This window comes from Emydura macquarii, unplaced genomic scaffold (assembly GCF_026122565.2).
Source record: "Emydura macquarii macquarii isolate MOO-44397 ecotype Brisbane River unplaced genomic scaffold, CSIRO-AGI_Emac_v2 contig_2422, whole genome shotgun sequence".
In the NCBI taxonomy this organism is placed as follows: domain Eukaryota; kingdom Metazoa; phylum Chordata; order Testudines; family Chelidae; genus Emydura; species Emydura macquarii.
The window spans coordinates 14,027,537-14,051,325 of NW_027132559.1; the positions used below are offsets into that span (position 1 = coordinate 14,027,537).

General features: G+C 38.6%; 1 protein-coding gene and 1 long non-coding RNA gene across 2 annotated transcripts in view; one reads left to right on the plus strand and one right to left on the minus strand.

The window, feature by feature from the left end:
- TBC1D5 (TBC1 domain family member 5) overlaps positions 1-18,398 on the plus strand; it is a 450,092-nt gene extending 431,694 nt beyond the window's left edge. The window contains exons 22-24 of the mRNA XM_067561949.1: positions 5,640-5,719; positions 6,489-6,665; positions 14,274-18,398. Of these exons, the coding sequence (XP_067418050.1) occupies positions 5,640-5,719; positions 6,489-6,665; positions 14,274-14,570 (554 nt within the window). The 3' untranslated portion in view covers positions 14,571-18,398. The remainder of the gene's footprint in view (positions 1-5,639; positions 5,720-6,488; positions 6,666-14,273) is intronic.
- Positions 16,879-23,789, minus strand: part of LOC137162287 (uncharacterized) — a 38,701-nt gene continuing 31,790 nt past the window's right edge. The window contains exon 3 of the long non-coding RNA XR_010922346.1: positions 16,879-16,988. This is a non-coding gene — a long non-coding RNA (uncharacterized lncRNA). The remainder of the gene's footprint in view (positions 16,989-23,789) is intronic.

The window sequence follows — 23,789 nt, forward strand, 5'->3', positions numbered from 1 at the left end:
ACCTGCTGTGGATTATTTTATTCTTCCATTTTTATACAGAAAATGATTAAATGTCTAATTTAGATTTTACAAATTAGTTTTCTGATGGGGAAAATTGAAATCTTGAATTTTTTCAATATCTATTTCAAGAATGAATTTTCGTGGGGTGGTGTTTACAAATTTGGGTAAGTGTGAAAGCAGGATATGAACGTTTATAATTCATATTATTTCTGCAACTGTTTCAGCTAACCTGTTTCAAACCAAAATTTATATCTAAAATAGATTAGATATAGATATGCTAACACCTGGATTTTAAATCTTCTGAGGTTTCAAACATGGCAAGTGGTATTACTTTATATTTTAGCATTTCGGCAGCAAATTCCATTATTTTCCTTGGAAAGAGTGATTGAATGCTTAGTGAGATTCCTTCAGTTTTTAAAAGAAGCATTTGCTTGACAACCATTGTCTGAGATTTATTCCTAACCAGTTAAGTGAAACACACCCTTGTTGAAAACAAAGCAACCTTTGTTTGATATGGTCGGTGAATTCTGAAGTGTGCACATGGTTCAGTTGCTCTTTATTTTGAGCTATATATGATGCATGTTCTGCTCTGCCCCTAGGGTTTTGTTAGCTTTTGGAGTACAACAGCCATATCACAATGTTGTAAGAGAAATATGTATAGCACAGAAATAGATTTACTTAGCTTTGCAAATAATTTATAAGCTATATAATTCAGTTGTTATTCAGTGCATATCATCAGTGTTTATTGTACAGATAGGAAGATTCTCTCAGATTTTCTTTGATTTGTGGTTGATATCAATGCACACTTTCATAAAGGTTTTATTATATTATGAAAAAATTATAAATCAGGAATTACAGTTCCATGATAGGATAAATATTTTAAAAAACAAAACTTCTTCATATGGCCATTCAGCTTTATGGATAGATAAAATTATCAAATATATAAAATCTCAAACTTGGGGAGAATAAAATTAGATGTGTGTGTGTGTGTTCTTAAAAAGTCCCATCGGCCAACAGTCCTGGTGTTTTTGGAAGTTTTTTTACCCTTGCATAGCTTTATTGGTAACCATGCTGAGTAACGTGACCCATGTGTAGCTTTAATCAATTATTTATTTTGGTCTATTCTTCTTCATTATTAAAGCTACTTTTGTGGAAGATTGTTCTAAATAGTAGGTACTGTATAGGTTTAAATATATACAAACAATAACAGCTTGCATCATCCTTAATATCATGGAAACATGATAGCATCTCACTGGTTGTGGTTTGTATTATCATATCACCTCAAAGCCCCAGTCATGGACCAAGACTCCATTGTGCTAGGTGCTGTACAAACTCAGAACAAAAAGGTGGTCCCTGCCCCAAAGAGCTTCCAATCTAAGTATAAGACAAGAGACAACAGATGATGACAGACCAACAAAGTACAATAAAGAAACAACAAGATAATAGCGGACAGCAGCATGATAAGGCTGTGGTCTCAGTAAACCAACAATCTAATTGTTATCAAGTTTTTTGTAGGCATTGTGGCAAAGGAGAATCAATTTTGACAAATGTTGCTTGTAAAATTGATGCAAACTCTGTGAAATTCAATATTCTGCCATTTATATTGTCATGAATTTGCTTTAAAAAATTGTGATTTATACCTGGCCCTAACAATAAGCAAGTTTAACTGAATTTCCATCCTTACCTCTCTTTGTTATTTTTTTTTAATCTGGGACTAATATAATACATGCTATTTTTGCTAATGTAGAAGTGTAGTAATATGAAAAATTTGTTAATTTTTACTGCCCACTCAGTCTCATACTTTACTTTGTACGTAAGATGTTGTAACTCTTTCTCAATATACTAAACAATCCTACACATGTAGCTACATTTCCGCTCCCCATAAATAATATTTTCCTTCTTATTCACGCTTTACCACACTAAGGTTTGAATTGTTGAATTAAGAAACCATAGCTATGAAAAACCAGAAATAAAATGGATTATTTCTGCATCATGTGGCGTGCCTTGCATCTTTTTTTTTGTGCCTTGTTTTCATAGCACTTTAAAGGTCAATGTCCCACATTTGGTCTTTCGTAGGTTTTGAGGTATGTTCTGAATTATTTATTTTCTCCTTCCTGCCCTATCCATTTAGCATCTGTGCATATTTGTTTTATAACATATCTTTCCATGCATGTGTGTGTGTGGTGGGGGGGGGAATAGAAATGTTAGAGAGACACAAAAAACCTGAGAAATGGGAAAGCCAACTAAAACCTGATGATTTAGGTTCTCATTGATCAGTTGTTTTCTCCAGATACTAAGGTGTATTTTGGGTGCTGGATGGTTTACAAAGCCTTCTGTAGTAAAAAGACAGGCATTTTTTGGAAAATAATCAGAGTCAGGAGTTATATATGTTGCCATATATGACATATTTTAAAACTTGCCAGAAACTATTAATACCAATTATTTAATACAGTGGTTTTCAACCTGTGGTCCGCAGACTCCTGGGGGTCTGCAATCTATGCCTAAGGGGTCTGCAAAAGGTAGTCATTACCATAAAACAGTGGTTTTCAACCTGTGGTCCACAGACTCCTGGGGGTCTAAGATTTCCAAAGGGGTCTGCACCTCCATTCAAAATTTTTAGGAGTCTGCAAATGAAAAAGCTTTGAAAACACTGATTTAATGTATTGAGAGACTGAAGCAGAGCAGGAGGAAAATATTTAGTACAGACCAAAATAATGAATAAAGGGAAAACATATTTGCAAAGAGATCTAGTTTCATATTAATTCCATCCTCCTTATTTCAGCTTCTTTGTAATGTACCTTGGAATCATAGGATCAATGTTTGTCACTATACAGTTTTCATTCTTATGTCTTAGTTCATTGCTCTAGTACACAGCAACAGTTGACTTCTTAAAAACTGCACTGTACAGATGCTAAATAATGTTCACATAAGCTAGTAACTCGAGGCCATGTCACCCCATTCCCCCTGCTGCTTTTCACACTGTTGATTACACCTTACTCCCTGAAATCTTGTTCTCCCTGGGCTTTCATGGCTCTGGTATCTCCTGTTCCTTCAAACTCGCTGATCATTCCATCAGCATCTCATTTGATGTATGGATCTCCACCTCTTTCCCCGTTTTATGGGGTTTCTTGCTGAAACACGCTTCTGGAGAGACCCAGAGCTGTGAACCACTGTGTTACTTCTCTGCCTCAGCAAGAACGAGTATTGCTGGCAAGTAGACTGTGTCAGTTCCGTGACACCGCAGCCAACACCTAGCCCAGACCTTGCCTATCACATAACTATCAGTGAACTCCAGCCCTCCTGCTCCCAAACTCCTCACAGGTATTTCTCTGCAATGCACAGCCCCTTCCACTGTGCACTCCCAGAAAATATAAAGGTCACTGTTCTGTCAGAGTCACTACAACATAGCTTATTAATTTAACTGGGGTTAAATAGATCCGTCCTTTCAAACACAGCACTGAATTGGTTTATAGTAAAAGTTAAACAGGTTTATTAACAAAAGAGCATGGATAAAGTGATACCAAGTAAAGAGAGAGAAAAAGTAGAAATGGTTACAAGCAAATAAAAGTGAAAACACGCATCTAAACCTTAATCTAGCAAGATACAATCTTTGTTCGGGATGGTTTTTCTCTCACTCACAGTTTTCTTTCCAGCTTTTTACTAGCTGGCTGGTGAGGACCTATCAGAGATCAGATCACTTTGTCTCCTTAAGGAGAAGGATCTCTGTTCTTTATATTTCTAAAGGGATTTCTGTGTCTTACAGGTCTGGAAGGCCTTCTGGGGATTCAATCTCCTGTGTCTCTCTGGGTTGCAGGAGCCATATTAGTTCTTTCTCTCGAGTTCCAACTCAAAATAACCCCACTGATTTAGCTTGATAGCTTTATTTATGGCTAATATGTAATTGAGGTAAACCCACGTTTCTTTGTCTAGGACAGACCTCATCAACTCTACCTACCCTAGAATATCTTTCTTAAATGTGTTCTAGTAATGTTATACAGAGGGAATTCTTAACTACATGCAAAGTTAACATGTACATTTTTATAAAGATCTTAATAACCAGCATGTTGTTAGTTTTCATATGATACCTCACAAGGCATATTTTGTACAAATATTATTACAGTAGTGTGTAGAGTGTGAATACAAGGATGCCGAGGGTCACACTGGCCCCTTTTTCTTCTCCTTTTACACCTGTATCTGATTGATCTGATCTCAACTACCATCAACGATGTGAGCTACCATCTTTACACCGATGTCATTTAGATCTGCCTTTCTAACCTGTCATCTTCTGACCTAATTCTGTATCTCATCCCCACTCTCTCTCATCTCATTCTGCATGTATTAATCTTAAATTTAACATGGCCAAACTGAACTCCTTTTCTTTCTTATGAAACCCTCTGCAGTTACATATTCTGTCACTGCTGACAACACCACCATCTTTATCCCTGTCAATCATGTCGGTAACAAAATCTTTAACTTTTCATTCTTTCTTTAAAAAAATGCTGATGATGACATGGCATGGTATTCGTGGTATAACATTTTTATTAGCAAGAGTTTAGGATGACAGCATTATCAAGAAGTAGCAAAGTATTGTTCCCAGATGAACTCCAGTAAAGGGATAGATTTGCATAAATCTTAGCACCGTGGGATGGGAGCACAGCGGAGCTTTTCACTTCCCTCTTTTCATCCCAGCGCAACAGGTATCAAGCACAATTGTGTTGTTCTGTGTTGTGCTATGGCACAGAACTTAAAGCCCAAGGAGAGTGGAGGGTTAAGGTGGATAGAGAGGTTCCTGGCATAATTTAGTCAGCTCTGGGGGCATGCCTGAGTTACCTGTCCTGTGAGCTACAGCATGACCCAAAACCTCCATGGCACTGTGTACTGTGGCCCTTCCTCTGATATACCCACTCTGGCCCCAGCAAACCCCTTATGCTAGGGCTTACAAGGGTATCCGTGAAGAACAGACTTTCAGTTGACTTCCATGGCATCTGTCTGGGAGAATCCTTCTCCAGCCAGATATAAGACTATTAAAGCCTGTTAACTCTGCTCTGGCTATTTTACCCAGAATAAAGGGGAGGGAGCAGGAGTGAGGCTTTCACTCTTGGTACACAAGGACCAGGGAACTCTAGCATCAATGCTGGCACCAGGAACTAACTGAACTAGAATTGCAGAGTGCATACTTTTTGTAATTTAAGGGCTCCACAGATACTATTGTTGTGTATATTCCTAAATACTTCCTGAAATACTCCCAGGATCAAGTTAGAAAGGTTGCACACTTGAATGGGGATGAAAGTGGAAGCAATCAGTGACTCGATCTTCTAACATACTAGCTGTGGAGATCATGAAGGTTATAGCCATCAGAAATAGTGTGTCTGTTGTGTGTCGAATTGATTCAGTTGGCAGTCAACTCCGGTAATAGCACAGCATCATTGTGGGAGTCTGACCAGTGCATAGATTTGATCAGCCAAATTTCTTTATCCCTTTGTACAAAGAGTAAAAATGCCAATCTGTTGGCTTATATGTGTGTGATTATGTTGCATGAGACAAGATGCTCATTTCTGAGCATGCTCATGCTGACTGTAAGTTGGTGGCAGATAACTACCAAGTGATCAGTTAGGAAAATACTGTTCTTTGTGTTGCAGGAAATATTCAAGAAGTCATATTACAGGAACACTTGGAGAAAGAAGATGAAATTTTGGTATCCCTGGCAGGCTTGAAGCAGGTATGGATATTGACCAAATTCAGCCTCTTGTATAGTTAAATACCAATAACACTCTTTTGCAATTCTGCAGTGCCTTCTGCCATGATCTCAGTTGCTTTAGATATATTCATATATTAAGCTTTACAAATTGTCTTTTTCTGGAGGTGAAATTGAACCATAGAGAGGTTAAGCTTCCTACCCAGTCCCAATTTTAGGAAGACTATGGTGGCCAGTGAGTAGAACCCCAGAAGTCTTACTCCCAGTTCTGGGCTTTAATCATCATACCAAAGTTCTTCCAATGCATAACATACACTGTATTTAATACGCATGCCTCTTTCTTCTTTACCAAAAAAGCTGATATTTGTGTGTCATTTGATTTGAGGAAAAAGTGCCACATGAAATGAGAATATTACTGATCAATGTGCATCTGTCTCTCAGAACTATTTAACATGGATTGGTTCTGGAATATCGTTCAATTGGAATACCATAATGTATGTCAACTATCTAAATGCAGTATTGGAGAGCGCACCTACGTGGTTTGTTCTTCTTAAATGTCTTGGGCACTTTGTGTTTTCCAGTTTCTGGTAAAACCTTGTTTCAGTGGTGTTTGATCCTTTAGCAAGTACCAGTATTACCTTTAATAGTTTTTGTCTTAAAAAATGTAGTAAATTGTTTAAAAAATACAGTTCATGAGAGCAGACTCTCTGCTTAGGTTACATTAGCCCAAGCTTTAAATATTTTAGACTTTTCCTAATGTTTATAATTATTTTTCCTCCTGTTTGGCAAATAGATCAAGGACATTCTAAAGGGTTCCCTGCGTTTCAATCAGAGCCAGCTGGAGGCTGAAGAGAATGAGCAAATCACAATAGAAGATGATTATTACTGTTCCAGCAGTCAGAACCAGGGGACGGCGGATGCCCTAAAAGGATCTGTTATGCCAAAGCAACACTTCCTCTCAACGCTTCAGGTAAAGAACCTCCATTTCAGCCAAGTTGCTGATACCCTGATGGAGAAGATGTGACATTGAATAAACATCTTTAGAACATTTTTCAAAAGTTCCTAAAGTTTCACAACTTGTCTTGTGACAATTTTGAAAACTTATTTTTGTGACTCCGACATTTAGCTAAGAACGCAATTTAAAAAAAAATTTGTTCTAATTAAATAGCTTTGTTTATAAGTTGATACAGTAGCAAATAAGACCCTAGAGCAGCCTTCACTGAATCAATCTTCCCAGGGTTTGTATTTCTCGGTGAAGTTTTTTATCTCTTCTTGATCTCTTTTCTGCTTTTCCTCTTCTCCTTTGCTACTTGACTCTCCCTTCTGTGCTGATAGGTCTCACCTCACTCTGCTAAGTCATGTCCCTCTCCTTCTTCCCAGAAGCAGTGACTCTTTTCTGATAATGGAATGTTTTTCACTGCTGGATAAGGCTCTGAGCCCAATCCTACTCCCATTGAAGTCAATTGCAAAACTCCCATTGACTACACTGGTGCAGGGTTGGGCCCTCGGTGAACAGGGAACTCAAGTACAGTTATTTTTCATTTTTTCTAAATAGTGATCTCGCTGCTTCTCAATAAATTAGTTTCATATTTTAAAAGATTGAAACCATATTTTTAAAGAGCTAGAAAGGTTGTTGGTGCTGGGGCTTTAAAAACTGAAGGCAAACATGTTCTTGTAAGTAGACTATTCTCATTGCCTCTGTCCTCTAGAATTCCATTATGCAACAGCCGATTACTGCATTGCACCACTGTATCTATCTATCCTCAAGTGCCAAAAAAGATGCAGTTAGGAGATCATTTTATCCTCCCATTCCCGTTCAGTTGCTTGTGGTTTCTGTACTGGCTTTCTCCTTGAATCAATACGATGCTTTCCTCCCTCATGGAAAACGTACAGTTACAGGACAACAGATTTATTTCCATCCACGGTGGCACAAGGTTGCATAGCACACAATTTGGTCATCTAATTGAGCTGTGATTTTATGCAGATTAATGCATAATCCTCAATAACAGCACATCAGCAGAGTTCTGAAGTTAAATCTGCCCTACATCAGCACCAGTATCGATACCAACCACACTGGGAGATCAATAACAGCATTATCATTGCCATGGTCCAGTCTAGACTGTGCTCAGATTTCTACTACAGTTTGAAGTGCAGAAGGAGTAAATGAAAGGAATTAGAAAGAAGAATTACTTACCTAAAACAAGTGAACCAGGATATTGTGATTTATAATATGAATTCCCTTGCTTTTAACAGCTGTTAAAAATCATATTTCAGTATTAAAAATAAAATGTATCTTATTTTACTTCATTATGGTAGATGCAAAGAAAAAAGGCTTTTATGTTTTTATTTTTACAAATTAATTTATAATGGATGTTGTCACAAATCCTAGCAAGTACCCCTTCCTGGCCACCTGCTAGGACTGCCATGAGGGGAATCCAAGCCTCTCTGCTCTAGATCTGCAGGGGTGTTTTAAATTCATGGAATCTAAACTGAGTCCAGCTACTTCCCCAACCTTGGGTTCCCTAGACACATCCTCAGGGCAAGACTCCATAACCATTACCCCCTTTCTGAGTGTTTGAACCAGCTGCCCAGCCTCTCCTCAAGCCTCCCCAGTACTTAAACACACAGTTGTCCCAGAACTGCGTCCCAAAAGGCATGAAGCTTCTGGTTTACGGTTTAAATCCCTCAGGTACACACAGTAGCTGTGAAGCAGCCAACACACACACTTCGTTCAATATATCAACCTTTACGTAAGGTTGCTCTCAACAGATATAGCCCAGGAGAGTAGAAATCATATAAAACATCCTAAATGCAGCATCCCTCACTGGCTCATCCTTCCCTTGGGAGTCCTTGGGGAACCATCTATATTCCAGCAGGCAGGCAGGGCCCTCCACCTCCTTGCCTACTCTGCCACTGCAGTAGCCTCCCTCATCTTAATCTGGTGCAAAATGTGGTGGTGTCACAGGTCCCCTCTGCAAGTCTTTTGATAGACTCCTGCTGGGGGTCACCTGCTTCTTTTGTTCTGCCTTTTGGTAACTTTCCATTCCTCCCACCTCCTGCCAGAAAGAGGAGGACGTCCAAGGTAGAGCAAACGTATTGTCCCAAGGTGTTTTACTTTGGATAATTATCACTGAGTGCTGATCATTCACCTGGCAGAGGCATGGCACAGACCCGCTAACTCTTTGGGGATCCACGTACATACAGGCATTCCAAGACACAGTAATTTCATGATACAATTTCAGAAAATCATCCAAAATACAGAAGTGGTACAGAAATAATTCTCAGTTCATCACAGATGTCATTACAGCTTTAACCATGGTTATTAAAACCAGGCTTTTCTGCCATATTGAAGGCATTGGTTAAACTCCAGTGATAGCCCCTGGAATTTAACCAATGCCTTCAATATAGAAAAAAAGCCTGGTTTTAATACCAACGGTTAAAGCAGTATCAACTCTCTGTAAGTTCAAAAGCTTGTCTCTCTCACCAATAGAAGTTGGTCCAATAAAAGATATTACCTCATCCACCTTGTCTCTCTAATATCCTGGAACCAACACAGTTTGGACACTGCACACTGCATGTCTAATGACAGCCCTTGTTTTTGTACTATAGCTTCTCATTTTTTACATAAGAAGTATTTGTGCCTTAGTCTTGAAATGGCAGAGGGTGCCTTATTATTAATAATCCTCAACAGTAATTTACAGTCTAAAATGAAAGGTACAATGTAACACACAACCCACTGTGTTAAATTGTGCAAACATTACTTATGCTGGTAAGAATTTACTCACACATTGGTATCAGTGGGACTACTCATGAGTAACTGCTGACAAATGTGAGTATGGGTTGTGCAATCTAACCCTGATAAAACATTTAATAAGGTTTTCAGCTCTAAATGGCTAATGTCTGCAGATTAGGGCACATTACAGTATAGGATACAGTAAACATTTATTCTTATTAGCCGTTTCTCATTTTATCTTCTGGAAGCTCCAATTATGGTAATGAGCATCATTTTACTATAGTAACAAAAATTAGAAATTAGTTTTAGTACTGCTTATTGTTGGGAAGAAATATTAACACGCCAGCATTCTTTGCTCTTTCTGACTACATTTTGTTTAGCTTTAGTGGGTAAAATTAAATAAAAAGAGAAAACGTGTTGACCCTGTGTAATGAAAATTAAAAGATAAAACTGCTAACGTTTAGTAGCCTGTGAAATGAGAGCATTAAATAGTTTTTTTTCAAACAGGACCACAGCCCAGCTTTCTAGTCTTAATGAAGGTAATGTGCTACAGTGATGTCTTCAGATCAAGCTGGAAGCATTTTCTAAATACAGCAGAAAGTTTAAAAAGTTCTCAACATTAATTATTTAGACTGGGTTGTGTTGCTTTAGTTTCATTCCTATTTAATGTATTTCCAGCAAAATAAATTTTGCTCTATTTGTGGGTTTTTTCTTACTGCAATAATGTGTGTAATTCTATTTACTATGGCCTTTTATGGCTGCTGAGTCTATTATGTAGAAATTACATTTATATTCCAGAGCATCTGGAAAATGTTCTGGGCCCAGATCTCCTCTCATCTACACTAGTCTCACAGCAGTGTAGCTCAGTTGACTTCATTGGCATTACTGCAGATTTATATTAGTGTAAATGAGATTGAAATCTGGCCCATTGTGTTTCAATGTGTTTTAAATACTGGTCATTTCTCACTTCATTAATCAAAAAAGAAAGTTACATTCCACTTCGTACCTCAGTTGCCCCATCTGTAAAATGAGAGTGATGATACTGTAAAGAAAGCACTTTCCAATAGAAAAATGAAAACGCTGTACAACACCTAGGTATTATTATTTATACCACTCTATATTTGGGCAGAGTGGCACATTGCTGTAGCACTTGACATTTTATAAAGAATTACACATATAGGAAAGGCTTTTTTTTCCCCTAAAGCTCCATTTTTAACTCTTTGCTGCAGTGGAATAAGAAGCAGCCTCAAATAAGATGTATAGCATTAATTTTAGTATCAATGCAGTTGATAAATAGAAATTTTGCATTGACTAGCCCAAAGAGGAGACTAAATGAGCTGCTGCGGTTCTTCTAGGCTTATTTTAAATGTATTCTTATTGTTCACTTTAGCTTGTTCACAGTATGTAGGCAATTGAAATAAGCCTGATGCTAGAAGCTGATATTCATCAGGAAAAATGCATGGAGAAGCCATATGGCACCAGGTGAAAGGTTGTTAACTTTCAAAAGCTACTGGAAGTATAATTCTGTCATTTTTCATTTATTCAGTAGTGGCGGCAGATGGAAGAAAACATGGTTCACGTCAGTATGAGTTTCCTGAAAGAGAAACAGGCAGAGCAAGTAGTGGGGAGACTGATTTTACCTCTGGAAATATCAGCATCAAAATAATAGCGTGTTCTAAACACAGACCTATATTTACACCAAGCCCATTATAGCATATTGGAGGCAACAGGTATGCTCCAATCTGAAGCATAGTTCTACTAAACCCAGGTTTAGGGAGCCCAAAATTTGGGTAGCCTAAAAACTGAAGAACGTAACAGTGAAGAAAAGCTAAGATATGATGCTTCTTTCTTTTACCTTTATTAAAAGAGGAGGGTTTCACCTAACCAGACAACAGCACATTTCAGAAGTTAGGAAACTGCAGCAGCATGCCTCCAGTATAACCAGCTATGGCAGTGCCTGTTCGTTGCCTTAAGGAAATCAAGCTGTTTGTCTTACAAATCTCTTCAAGATGGCTAGCACTGGTCACACACTTGTAAGTGTGTTGCTAGGTAATGCCTTTGGTTCCCTAGGGTGACAGCCATCTTGGACAAGAGAGCTGGGAAGACTAAATGGTGGCTAATATGATGCCATCAGGCTGGAATTATAAAATATACTCAGTGCTTAAATTGAATTGGTATCTGTGTCAGGAGCTTCTAAAAAGAATAGGGAAAAGAGAAAAAGTGGATTACGTCAACTCGGGGGGTTTAAAATAGCTTACATTACTGATATAAAAAGAAAAAGGAGGTCTTGAAATGTAGAATGGGACCTACAGCCTCAGATGACCTTGGTTTGGCCCTCTGTAATACTGTGTGATGGATGCCCATGGAATCAAGCAATAGACTATTGATTTATTTCTGGAGCTGAGCCATTCTTGTACACACACACTGTTCTCAGAGCCCTAGACATGGTAACTGATTAACTGACAGATGATGAAGATGGTAATTCAGGTAGATCAGATGAAAGAAAGACAGTAATTAAAGAAGAAATATATGTTTCATCATACAGAAGGTGTTTAAATAATGCAGTGTCTCTGCCTGTAAGTTAGATCTGTTTGTTTGTAATTTCTTGGACAGTAGTGAAAAAAAGATTTATTTTAATTCACAAAAGGAGTAGTGCTAGACAGTTTTAACTACATTACAAACTTAATGAATAGTTTTTGGAACTCTTAAAAAGAATCTGCTCAATTTGGGTTGTATTAATTTTATAATGGTAATCTGAAGGAAAATGAATTATTCATTAAGTTATATAAAAAAGCATGTACGCATGTAAAGATTAGCAACAGCGTTCAGCTAAAGTCAGTTTTTTAGATCCATTAACAATATAATTGATAGTTATTATTGCTTGTGATATATGTCATATTTTGTTGCTACATTGAATGTGAAATGTTTCAATTTGTATTGGAGAGGCAGTATTAAAATGGGTAATTTATTTTTAGAAGAAAATGTATATAAAAATGAATTTTTAATATTAAGTTATATAAACAAGACATTTTTTAAATATTCCATATTGATAGTGAAAATGTCTCTGGAACCCCTTTAAAAGAAACTTTTCTTTGCTCATGAGGTATCTCAGCTGATATTTTTCCATGTTAATTTTTAATAATCTGTAGCAACTACTTGCATAATAATAGCATAAGCTTCCCCTCTGTTCCTCCCATATATACTGTACTTCAGTCCTCCAAATCATTGATGGATTGAGGACTTTCAAGAGAGTTCTCTTGTATAATAAATAAGAGACACAATGGGAAATGACTGTTTGCAGTAACTGCAGTAAAATAAATTTTGCAGGAGCCCAAGGGGTACCTATAGGCAAGTTATGGATCACCAATATTTTAAAGATGCACATAATTTTAGATACTGTATTACTAATCTGTCTCTATTTCACTCAAACTCTTCCCTATCCTTTATTTAATTTTTTTCTTTTTCTCCTCTACCAAAGCCTCCCACTGCTCTTACCCTGAAGTTATATTATGCTGGGAAGTATAATTTTGCCTGCTCATTTGCCTGAAAAATCATTTCTGATGGAGTTGCCCCTACTTTGCACACCATTGCCTATTTGAGCCTTACATAACTGACACATATGTTCCTCCAGCTGCCCCTTCCACTTCTTTTCCCTTTTCTCAGCCTTGTGTTATTGTAAATCTAACAAATTGGAGTCAAGATCATCTCATCTCAGGATAAAGAGGAGTCACTACTTAGCCCATGTCAGACAGTTTGCCAGATTGTATTCTTACTGGTGGCAGCTGTAGGAAATTGACTAGGCACCCAGGCGTGATCCCTGTTAGGTGAATAAACTGTTTCCTGTACAGGAACATGATATGAATCTGTTTCTTATGGAAGAAAGGGGAAATAGTCTGCCATCCATTCCAGGTAACAGATCATAAATTTGCTAATAAAAGAATTTCTGCTCTGCAGAATATGCCATCGATCCTCATAATTAGAGCTTTTTCGATTCAAATCGTAGACCTCTTGAGGGACTGCAGTTGTTCCAGGTGCTTTGGAAGTTTGGTGAATAAACCACCATGCGGGCTAGGTGGAGATTCAGATCATGCTCCCAAATGTCATTTTACACTAACTTCTATAAGCCAAAAGTTCTCTAATACTAGCTCATTAACCAATACAGAAAAAGTAATGTCACTGTAATTCTGATTTCCAAAGATCTTCAGTATTATAATGTACATATAAGATCCCAAACTGTGATCACCTAGTTATGTAGAACTACAGGGAACGCAGTAACGTGAGAGAGAAGTACTTTAGCACCAGTACAAGCCCCAGTATCTGGTGATGTATTTTTATTCTCTCTCAACTTCATATTTCATGCAAAGTAGAAAACTATCTTTCACCATTGCTATTTGGTTAGTTAAAAAACCTAATATGTTCCTCTTCTGCCCTTCTGTAACACTTGCAATCAGCCAGTTTCCTCTTACTGTTTCTCCCCAGAAGTGAGGCTTGAGAGATGAGCCATTGAGCACTTCTTGGAAGGGGGCTCTTGAATCTGGAATGAATTCCCTCCATGTATCTAATCAGGGTCCTTCTTAGTGTTGTTTAGGACACAGTTCAAGATACATTTGGATACTCTGAATTTAACTGTTTGTGCACCTAAAACCCCAAGGGTACTTGTCTGGACAGTGGGTGGAGATGATACAAGCCAGAGTGGCAGAGTTCTGCCAGTTGTGTCCAACAATTATGTATTTTTCTTATGTCCAGAATCACAGTGATGGGTATAATAGAGATTTTTAAATAAGAAAGCTGTGGTTGTTAGTTTTACCATTTACTGTAAATCCTTTCTATGCTATTGTCTCACAGGCAACAACTGAAACAAGTGGAAATTCAGAGGGTACAAGCACGGATGCCTATATCCTGGTTTCCAAAGAAGAGGAAGAAAATAAAAGTGCTGTCTCTGAGCACAAGCAGTCACTTCAGGCACACAAGGAGGCAGCAGCAAATAATGATGCTCCATCTCGTTCTTCCTTGGTCTTTTCTGATCCACTCATGGGCTCCATTTCAGCTTCCTCTAGTAACCTGAGTTCCAGCCCTGATGATGATAGCAGCAATAATAGCAAGGATTCGGACTTCACTATTGTCAGCCCCTTGGACATCTAAACAAACAGCTTGGAAAGCTTGTGAGGTCAGTTACTAAACCTCAGCTGAAATAACTTTGATTCCACAGGGCTGAATGACTAACTCAGAAGGACAGAAGGTATATAAAGGATAACCCATTTCATCTGCCCAAAGCCTAGCTAATAAATCAGAGCACGAAGTTGGTACAGGCAGTAAGAGAATAAAAATTTCATAATGATGACCTTAATAAGAGCAGCAGTAGTATTGAGGTCTAACATACAACTACTGCTAGCCATAGGGTTATCTTAGTGGCTTCTATAGCTATAAAACGATTCACTTAGTTTCTCACCACATAGAATAATATTCAGCATATATACCAGTGGATTAGCAAGTGAGTTACTACCTAGCAGCATACCCAAAGGAAAGGAAACAAAACTACAATTAATACATTTACTTTTTCCAACACGCAGGTTAGGTTTTTGCTGGGTTGGAAGGGGACTCTTTCTTTAGAGATTATGGGTAGAAAATGAGGGGATGCAAATCAGAGATGCAAAGCATCCTTCATATCACACACTGGTTCAGCAGCTGGCATCAAGAGGATTACTGGAGTCACAGACAGCAGAAACCTCTGACTAGTACTCAGAGAGAAACTATAAAAGACAAGGCCAGCACTTCCATTATAGAACACCAATTTAAGTCTAAAATAGCCTCTTTAAAGCTTGAATCTCTACTAGTTAAAAGACTTCTAATATTTGAGTGAGGTGGTATGGGGTGGGTGTGTTGGAATAGTGTTCCTTTGGAATCTGTTTCGGTAAATGTTTTAAGAATGTTTTAAGATTCTTTTGTGTATAAGAATCAAGTCCATTCATCATGATGGTGCTGTAGTTTTCCTTCATGGCAATTCTGTTACAGTTTAAGAAATAATTCATTTAGAAATGTGACTTGGAGTTATTCCCATGTATTTGATTAGAAACACTGTCCATTGTCCCACAGGAGTCCTGCATTCCAAGGGACTATGAGATTCCTTTTCCTTGTGCCAGAGGAATCCGAGTGGTGACTTTTGCTGAAGTATAGCATTAGTTCTCAGTCAAAGCATCTGTTTTGAGATATAGAAGTATGTTGTAGGCAAGGCTGTGAAAAGGAGTGGGATGTGGTTTGAAAATTGAAATGATGTGGAGACTCCAAATTATGGAGTTGTTGAAAATCATCCACCTTGCTGGAGTAATTTTGTTCCCTGCTCAGATAAGGAGAGATGGCAAAGGAGAACTCTACTCTGATTCCTATCTATCTGCAATAAATGAGAGCGATATAAACTAAGTGAAAGACCTTCTACTACTGTATTTAAAAAAGAGATTCACAATTTAATGGAGAGATGAAAATTTATATGCTGCTAATGGAAAGATGAAAAATTCCCTTTGCAGATAGCTTGATTGGGTGTGATCTTTCCTTTTGATGCTAAATGAAGTTGCCCTTCCTCTGATATAGGTATGCCACCAGGGTCATTCTCAGCAGAGGAGTCCTGAGTTCTTAATCTTCATCTCATAATAGCTGGTGCAGGTTATACACACAGGTTTGTGTCCCATTTTTCAGCCTTCCTCACCCCTGTGTTAAAGTAGAACCAGCTGGCAAATTTTGGAAAGGATGGGTATCTGAACAACAGAATCCTACTTCTTTTTGCCTAATATTTTTTTCTCCTCAGAGGTATACCTCTTATCCCAAATTTCACTTTCCCTCAGAAGAATTATAGTTTACTGAGATTAACATGTCTAAATCAGTGGTTTGCTAGGGGAATTTAACCTTCTAATGGTGTTAGATCTGAGCAGACTGAATTAAAACAGCTTCCAGCTATTGGGTACACATAATTTGCCAGGAAAGGAGGAAAAGAACCTGAGGCACTCATCATAATTAAAAGCACTTTATTTCACATTTTTGCATACAGAGAATACATGGGTAGTAGCAAACAGGATGACGTGATCTTCCCCATTTCCAGTCAGGCAGTAGTTCAGTAAGATCAAGATTCTAATTATAACTTGTTTTTCTATTCAGAAAAGGAAATCTCTTTCCCATGAAATGTGTAATGCATCTGAAAATACATTATATGATTCTTTTTGCATTCCATAATCATTCTTAAACTTTTTGGAAGTCACAAAAAGAATTAATAATAAATGGAAGCCTACTCTTTCAGCAGTTCTGAGAAAATACACTTCTAGAAAGAATGCCACTAAATTACTATATTCACAACAACAAAAAACTCCTCTGTGTTTATATGGTTTTATTTTACAGGACACATACAGTGAAACTATGCAATAACTTTGTAATTGCATGGCAAATGTTATGTCATTAATAAATGATACATACTTGCAGATTAACTGGTAATTGGAACTGGAGTTAAATACAGTATTTTAAAGTTAGGTGACGTGATTTGCTCAGTGTGGATCTTACAAGGTCTTGTGTTGAAGACTGAAATGAAAAGGTAATTATCACATAATTACAGGGTAGCTGCCACACACTTAAACATTTGAAAACCACCATATAATTCTTCTAAAATTATTTGTGCCTTGTAAAATGAAGAAATACTGGAATGGTATGAGCAGATTTAGCATAGTGTTTGACAGGTTGATGTGCAGCACAGTCAAGATGATTGTTTTGCTGAAAGATCTTAAACGCATAACATTTTGGGGGGCAGGATAGTTTAATTCTAGTCCTCATTTCTACATCTTCACAAAAAAACCACATCAGGATTTAACCTGCCTGCTTGTGTGCAGGTTTATTTTGTATCCCTGAGTTTGTGTGAATACCAGGAGATTAAATAGCTGTTAATTTAGATCCTTCGAGCTTTTCTAGCCTTACCCCTTCTAGCTAGAGTTGTTGCTGTTGTGGCAGAAAGGTGAATCTGCTCAAGAAGTGCATATGTAAAGATGGGGAAAGTATTATGGAGATACAGAAAATCAAGCATTATTCTGTTTTAGGATACAGAACCTTCAGTGACTCCAGCAGTCTGGCATGGGTAAAACACTTAATTTCTTTTAATTTTTTTTTAAACACTCTTGTTTTCTGACCTTTACTCCAGGGATCACATTGTCATTCTCTTGAACAGTCTCGGTGCCATAAAAACTGATTTGTACAGTTTTCTTATTTTTTTAAATTTAGTGGTTATATCATGAATCTCACATTTGATAATTTCAGCTTTGTTTAAAAAAAAACCCTTTTTTAAAAATACTCACAAGTTTGTAATAATCGGTGAATCACCCTGTTGGCTGAATGTTTATCATGTCATGGGATTTGAACAAATCCTCAGCAGTAGAGATTAGAGTGAATGAGATTTGAGTGAATCCAATTAGATGAATCCACTTGGTTATACCATGTCCCTCTACATTCCAAATAATATTTGTGTCTGCTGTTTGATCATACTGGAAATGTCATTAGACTTTTATATATACATGAAGCCAAATAGCTATAGTTTGGACAAAATGACAGATAATCACCCTATCTTGCCTTATGTTACGAATATACCAAGGAAGAAATTGCCATTTTAAAACACAGGATTATTCTTTCTTCCAAGGATAACCTGCTCATAATGTTCATGGATAACAGTAATCTGATAGAAAATAATATGCATTGTAAATTACAGATAAATACTAATGAGGTACTTTAAGAATATACCTAGGCCTATTTGAGGCTTGTTGTACTGTATCTCACGTCTGTGCCGTATGACTGTCTCAAGTTTTGTGCATGTAATGTCAGTCATACCTTACTACAGAAAGGTGGTCACCATATTTTGACTGGGTATTCATTTAGTTGTGGAAATTTGTATCTTTACTCTGGAAGAATGTCTAACCTGCTTTATTAAAGAAAGAACTAACAAATGCAGATTCTTTGGGTGTCTGTGCTTTTTTTCTCAACAACAACAATAAAGGTGGGAGAATCTGGTTAATAGATTAAAATATTACAACTCTGCTTTCTCCAAATAGGGATGCACAGCTGCTTGAAAATAATATTTAGCTCTTACATAGTGCTTTTCATCACTACATCTCAGAGCACTTCCATTGCTTACACAGAACGGAAATCAGCACCCATTTATTAATGTTATTTTATTGTAATTTGTATACATGAGCTAGAAAATCCAAGTGATTACTATGTATTTCATTAAAATACGGTAGAATTGGTTTGCTATATCATACAACTGATAGTTTGCTGTATTTACTGTACTGAAGATAAATGGCCAGAATTTAAGATAGTGAAAATCACCGTCATTCCATTAAATTCAGTGTAACTAACTTAATAGATTCCAAGGCCAGAAGGGACCATTGTGACCATCTGATGCGACCTGCAGTATAACACAGGCCAGGGAACTTCCCCCAAATAATTCCTAGAGCATACCACCTTTTAGAAAAACATCCAGTCTTGATTTAAATTATTTCAGTGGTTAATTACCCTCACTGTTAAAAATCTATGCCTTATTTCCCATCTGAATTTGTCTAACAAACTTCCAACCATTGGATTGGGCTATTTCCTTCTCTGCTAGATTGAAGAGCTCATTATTAAATATTTATTCCCCATGTAGGACTATAATCAAGTCACCCCTTAACCTTCTCTTTGTTAAGCTAACTAGATTTTGCTCCTGGAGTCTGTCACTATAAGAAACGTTTTCTAATCCTTTAATCATTCTCGTGGCTCTTCTCTGAACCCTCTCCAATTTATCAACATCCTCCTTGAACTGGACACAGCATTCCAGCAGCAGTCGCACCGGTGCCAAATACAAAGGTAAAATAACCTCTCTACTTCTACTCAAGATTCCCCTTTTTATGCATCCAAGAATCGCATTCCCCCTTTGGCCATAGCATCACCTTGGGAGTTCATGTTCAGCTGTTTATCCACCACAACTCCTACACCTTTTTCAATCACTGCTTCCCATAATAGAGCCCCCAATCCTGTAAGTATGGCCTGCATGCTTTTTTCCTAGATGTATAAATTTACATATAGCGGTATTAAAATGCATAATGTTTGCTTAAGCACAGTTTACAAAGCAATCCAGATCACTGTATCAATGATCTTGTCATTATTTTCCACTCCCCCAATTTGTGTGTCCTCTGCAAATTGTATCAGTAGTGATTTTATGTTCTCTTTGAGGTCATTGATAAAAATGTTAAATAGTGTAGGGCCAAGACCCCTGTGGCCCCCACTAGAAACACCCATTCGATGATGATTCCAGCTTCATACCAAATGATATCAGCTTTTACCCCAGCCAAGGTCCCAATATTTTTACATATTTTTCTCAGCCTATTTCAGTAATGTCTATTTCTTATTTGTAAACATCATCCATTATTCTGAAGCCTTCGCTGATTTCATATTTGGATAATACTAACTTAAGCAGGCAAAAGTATTAAATTCAGTTTCTATAGGTAGGGCCTGATCCTGCATGGTGCTATGTTTTACTTGTACCGAACAATTATGGCACCCAAGCCGTGTAACGTCACTTATTGATCTAAGGCACAGTGGGGCGGTTTGAATACAGTCATAGAAGCCCTAGCTTGATCAGTTTCCTGGCTTTTATATGCCAGACTGACTGCTACTTCAGCTTTTGTGTTTTATGTGGCTGTCTTAAGTGAAACATCTATGATAGTAATTAGACATGAAAAGGTACAATTTGTAAAAGAAGCTGGATCTGGCTGCACTATAGTCATCAGGCTGTCTCAGTCTGTGCTGTTCTTTTAAGAATGATCAGGACAGTTGCTGCTTGTCATTTCCTGTGTTGCTGAGTCTGCAACACTCCCATTCTAGTAACTACCTAAATTTAGAGATGAAAAAATGTGGAAGAAGGTCACCAAAGAAATAGCTAGCACTTTAAAATGTGGTCATAACCAGCCTGGTGCCGCCTCCTTACAATATATATATATATATATATATATATATATATATATATATATATTTTTTAACCAGTAGCAAGGGGATTTAGACATGAACACAGACTTGCACCTGTTTCAAAGAGCTTATAGTCGCTTGTGAGTGCACAACCAACACATGGGAGGGATGCAAGATGAGACTTTTTTCTAATATTGTAAGATCTTCGGAGGAGGAACCAGCTTTGCATATTGTGTTTGTACAACACCTAAGAAAACAGGGCCCTGGTGTATGACTAGGGCTTCTCGGAGCTACCACAATACAAATAATATACTCTCAATTTCCCAAGATAGACTTGCCATTACAAACAATGAGCTAGATGTAATCCATGACACGATTCTGTTTAAAGTAGTGAAATTACCCCAGGGAAGAATTTGGCCCACTATTACCAAGGAAGGAAATGCAATTCAAGAGACTTGGCAGTGTGGTAAGGACCTAATACAGAACAGAGCAATAATGGCCCAGGAAATTATAAATTGTATCTATACCTTTTATGCTCATATCCATGCATAAAAGATTCTAAGGCTTAGTCTGCACTACCGGCAAATTTTGGCGGCATCAAAGGGAATCAACTATACATAGCTTGTGTATCTCCTGTCGACTTCCTAACTTCTATTTACCCATGGCATCCCCTCTATGCTGCGCTGACTGGAAGTGCCTTCCGGTCGCCACAGAATTACTCTTTTTGCAGGGGTGGATTAACGCTGTCGACTTCCAGATCAATTGAGCGGGTCACCACTGCCGCTCAATTGATCCTGCAGAATCGATCCATTAGTGCCAACAGCGTCGCCGTCAACATAGACATACCCTCTGTGTTTTCTACACAACCCATCACTCTAGCATCTTTACGCTTTGCATGTACTAGTCAAGGTCCATTTGTGCAAATCTGTCTTTATTTGTAACTTGCCAAGTGCTAGCGGAGGCTGAGATGCAGGGAGGATGGGAATAATACCAACGACAGAGAGAGGCCACAAGCATTTCAGATCACGCATGCAACAAGAACTTGAAATGAGTCTCGTGCTAATTCAGCACTTCCCCTGGCTTTCATGGAGTGCGTGAACAGCCCCACAAGCACCAAAGGGCTGAGGAGACACTGCAGCTGAACAAACACTAACAGTCACAGAGCTAGGCTGAGGCAAGCTGGAAAGTTTTCACAGGTTCTACTTCTGACTTGGACCATTTCTACACGTGCAGAGTCTCCTCTCACCTATCAACCTTAACAACAGTGTGGGCATGATTGAAAGGCTCCTTCAGATGTATTCTCGCACACTTCTAATTGCGAAGAAGCATTCAGAGGCCCTAAAAGTCAACATGTCAGTATCTGAGGCATTGTAACAGGATGAGGCCTATCCTATCATGCCCTCCTGTTAGCAGACCAAGCTTTGTTCTTGCACAGTTAGCTCACTTAATTCCAGCTGGGCTTTCTCAGGGTATCCAAGGAAGCTCTTTTCAGCAGGGGGTTGTTGCTTTACTTAAGCCTTCTTAACAAAACAATCAAAACCCTTGCAGACTCTTCCCTCAAAGTCTGTGCAAGCAAAGTAGGCCCTTCCCCAAGTCTGTCTTTAACACCAGTAACTCCAATAACAAGACTGCCTGCTTCTTACCTCTGAGCCTCAGCAATAAAGGGTTTCAAACAGTCTCCCCTCCTGTCCATTTGTTTTTTCTAGGGCAGTTCCTCTCTGGAATAGCTCCGGCAGCCATCCATTGGGAGCTGTCTGCAGTGTTGTTGTTGCTGGTCTCCATTTCCTGCTGCCCTCTTTTATAAGGATCAGCTAATTAAGATCCAACTCTTTATCAAGTGCAGCAGGTGGGGCTATTCAGCGAGCCAGCTCCACGCATCTGACCCCAACGGAACGGTATCCCTTATACATGTGTGGGGCTAGATTTCCAGGAGGAAGGATGGTTGCCACTCTGTTGATTTTCCCCCTTAGCTGGTAATCGAATCCAGAGGACGCAGGCAGAATACACTAGGTTTTCAAACCAGCACTAAACTTACTGTTGAATTAGAGGAAATTTCAGACAGGCAGACACTAACAGTCCATTTTTCAAATGGACTATTTAAAATGCTGGCTAATTTAGGCATGCACAGGCATATAACGCGTGCACCACCTCTATGAATTCAATGTAGGAGGTGCCTTTGAAAACATGTATATTCTTATAGCAACTTTGGTCTTTGTATGTTGAATGTTTCAATGACCCACAGTTTATTCAATGCTTATAAAGATTTTTCAGGACTGGGCTGGGGTTCTCCCAGCCTGGCTAAACGATCATAGCTTGGCAGTTCTCCCTCATGCTGTTGTACTGTGATTTTACTGCAAATACTGGTCCCTGTGTGTATTCTGCGGCTGGGGTACGCATGCACTCCATGCGCCTGAAATCAGAGTTTTGCAGCAAGTAATGTCTGTTGGTCCACGCATGTGCAGTAGTTTTCCTCATGTTTCAAACCAAGAGAATAAAGGGCAGCGCAGACTGATGCTTCTCTGGTTCCTTCTTACTGTCTCACGGCCTAAATCAGAGTTCTCTGTATCTGCTACAATCTTCCTCTACTCCAATCCCCATTCATTTACGGGTATTCTTCCCACAGCCAGAGAGTTTCCAGTGAGGAAAAGAGGCTGCACTCCTTCAGTGTCAGAGGGGAGTGGTCATGAGGACAAGTGTTATCAGCCCAAAGAGTCTCCAGATGGATCTCTGGATGCATCATTCCATATTATCAGTTGGCACCTATTCCTCCCGTGGACAGGGGGAGGGCCCACTCCATGAGAGCACAGGCAACCTCAACAGCATTGCTCTGAGACAAACAAATACTGGACATTTGTAAGGCAGTTACCTGGAGCTCCATCGAAGCATTATGCCCCGGCTCATGTTTCCTCACCAGAGGCATCGTTGGGGACAGCAGCGTTACAGTCATTCCTATCAACTGCATCCTCCTGTTTGAATACAGCTTACCAGTCACCCATGTGTGGAACACACAGGGACCAGCACTCAAAGAAAAAAATGGTGGTTACTTACCTGTAACTGGAGGCTCTTTGTGGGGTGAGATCCCTGGGTGTATATCACTACCTACTCTCCAGCCCCACTGCTTTGGATCCTAGCTGATTTGTGGCTAAGAACAGGAAGTGGAGAGATGGTGGTCCACACCAGCCTTTATGCTCTCAGTTTGGCACACAAGGAGAGCAATTGCATGTATGCAGACTAATGGACACTACTTGCTACAAATATCCAGTCTCAGGCGCATGGAGCGTATGTACCCCATGCATGGAATACAGATATAGGGACCACACCTTTTTTTTTCCAGTTCAAAATTCCCATCAACACAAATTGGAGCTGTTGTCCATCTTGTTGCAATATTTAGTAATGTCA